The sequence below is a fragment of the Penaeus japonicus genome, unplaced genomic scaffold (assembly GCF_977035675.1).
Source record: "Penaeus japonicus unplaced genomic scaffold, GWHDUDI00000001_assembly GWHDUDI00000021, whole genome shotgun sequence".
NCBI lineage: Eukaryota > Metazoa > Arthropoda > Malacostraca > Decapoda > Penaeidae > Penaeus > Penaeus japonicus.
The window spans coordinates 29,359,450-29,361,949 of NW_028234423.1; the positions used below are offsets into that span (position 1 = coordinate 29,359,450).

The 2,500-nt window shown below is 49.5% G+C and overlaps 1 protein-coding gene across 1 annotated transcript in view; it reads left to right on the top strand.

Moving 5' to 3' along the window:
• LOC122259975 (SET domain-containing protein SmydA-8) overlaps positions 1–2,500 on the top strand; it is a 12,971-nt gene that overhangs the window by 6,140 nt on the left and 4,331 nt on the right. Inside the window, exon 2 of the mRNA XM_043026991.2 lies at positions 1,426–2,500. This exon is cut by the window's right edge and continues 257 nt beyond it. Within this exon, the coding sequence (XP_042882925.2) occupies positions 1,443–2,500 (1,058 nt within the window). The 5' untranslated portion in view covers positions 1,426–1,442. The remainder of the gene's footprint in view (positions 1–1,425) is intronic.

The window sequence follows — 2,500 nt, forward strand, 5'->3', positions numbered from 1 at the left end:
AATTTGTGCTTGATATTCTCAACTTCCGGGGCTTCCAACATTACCTTCAGCTGGGAACGAACAGCTGGCCTAAGGTTGCAAATGGAAATAAAGTTCACAAACATTGCAACTCGCTTCACTAGTTATAAATCTGATGACATGATTCATTGCAGACACCGAGACTTATTTTTTCGGGGACCAAAGAAAAAAAACAAAAAACTTGCCAATTACTTTTCAAGTACACGTACGTATATTTATACACCGTGTATAGACCATCGCCTATACACTATTTATACGATATAGGTATATAGAAAGTATACACATGGACTGATATACATATATAAAAAGATAGATATAAATATAGATATTATCTACATCTAAATCTAAATCGACTACCTATAATCGTATATCTTTTTATACATAGGGCATGTAAATGATGATTATCCTATGTATAGAAAGATATACGATTATAAGCAGTTGATTTAGATATATTCATTATCGATATGTTCTATATCTGTATCTCTATATTTCCCTCATATAGACAATAAACATCCCAATATATCTCCCAAAGCAACGGGGATCCTTTCGTCACGGCGTAAGTGCAGAGGTTAAACAGAAGTGCCAAAGTGCCACACCTTCCCATGCACCTTCAACCTGGAACTGTGCGTGTATTTCCAGTTGTAAACAAAACAACAAAGGAAAAAGCAGGACAACGCACGAATATGCCGATGGTCTTTTTGCTCTGTTCAGGAAGCAAGTGAGGGAACGCGGGAGACCCATGCATTTCCACAAACTACCCCAATTAATGAATTAACCATACTTTGTAATGTAGTTTGTGGGGGGCATTTGTACAGTTGTATTGAGCGTATATGAAGGCGAAATCTCAAGCTCTTCATTGCGGGGACAAGCACGGTCCCGCCGACCCACTACGATAGGATCATGAAGCGTTAATCAGCTGGGTATGATAGGCAAAATTATACCACGGGAGTTCAAGCTATGGTGGTCTATTCAGTATTCAACCAAGTGTCTTTTTTCAATTGAAATTTCAGGGTCTTAACATCTTAATATGAATTTTCCCTTGGTAGATTCGTATATGCTGCCAGAATATTTGAACAAGGATTTAGACAAGACCGAACTACTGCATATATATTTGCGTTGCGTTCTTCCACTGAAAAAGATATGTGAAGCTAAAACATGGAGGAAAAGGGTATGAATGAGAATGAATAATTTCACATATAATCAAAACAAAGATATAATCACACTAATTTATAATATTTTCAATATCTGCCATAATTTTATTCCAGTGAGTAGGTATGCTTGTGCGAATGCGAAAGATATAGACATATGAGGATATGTATATGTGTATGTACAGTGTGTATATACGTACACACGTGTATACAGATATATGTGTGAGAGAACTCCTAACGCGTGTTCCCCTCGACACAGACCCACCGTCCGCCGAGATGGACCGCGGAGAGCAGCGTCGCGTAGCGGTGCTCGAGCGCTGCCTGGACTCCCTCCCCGCCGTCAGCCCGCCGACTCATCCCCCACAGGAGAAAATCGAAGCCTCCAACTTCAGCGAGCAGCTTCAGCAGAACTACTGTCCTACCAAGCAATCGGAGATCCTGCGCTCCTTCCATCCCCAAGAACCTCATGGCTTCGCTGAGGCTCGAGTGGGTGAGGAGGCGGCCGTGGAGATCCACTGGACTCCAGTCTTCGGGAGGTATCTCGTGGCTGCGCGGGACATCGCTGCGGGCGAGGTGGTCTTCCGCGAGGCGCCCTTGGTGGTGGGGCCCAAGGCTGGGGCCGGGCCCACCTGCTTGGCGTGTCTGAAGACGCTGTCGGGGGACGTGTGGGAGGGCTGCAAGATCTGTGGGGCTCCGCTCTGTCAGCCTCAGTGTGGCGGAAACGGGCACAGCGAGGAGGAGTGCGAGCTGCTTGCACTTCTGGGCCTCAAAGACGAACCTCAAAACACCAGCCTCATCAGGCAGATGAACGCCTTCCTGGCGCCCCTCAGGACACTCCTGCTGATGGAGCAGACGCCGGCGGTGAAGGCGATCGTGGACGCGTTGCAGAGCCACGTGGAAGAGCGACGCGACCTCCCAATTGGTCGTTTTGTCGAGACGCACGTCGTTGCGGTGTTGCGGGAGCGGCTGCACGTGGCGTTCGAGGCGGAGGAGATCCGGCGCGTGTGCGGCGTGTGCGACACCAACAGCTACCAGGTGAGCGAGGGCGAGGACAGGGTCGGCCGCGCCCTGTTCGCGGCGGCGTCCCTCATGAACCACTCGTGCACGGCCAACACCCAGCACTGGTACAAGGACGGCGTCATGACCGTGCGCGCCGTGGTGGACATCCCCGAGGGCGCGCCGGTCACCTACGCTTACACCAACGTCTTGTGGGGCACCCGCGCCCGCGCCGCCCACCTGGCCACCGCCAAACTCTTCACGTGCGAGTGCGAACGCTGCGTCGACCCCACGGAGCTGGGCTCTTACATCAGCTCCGTCAAGTGTCGCGAGTGCCC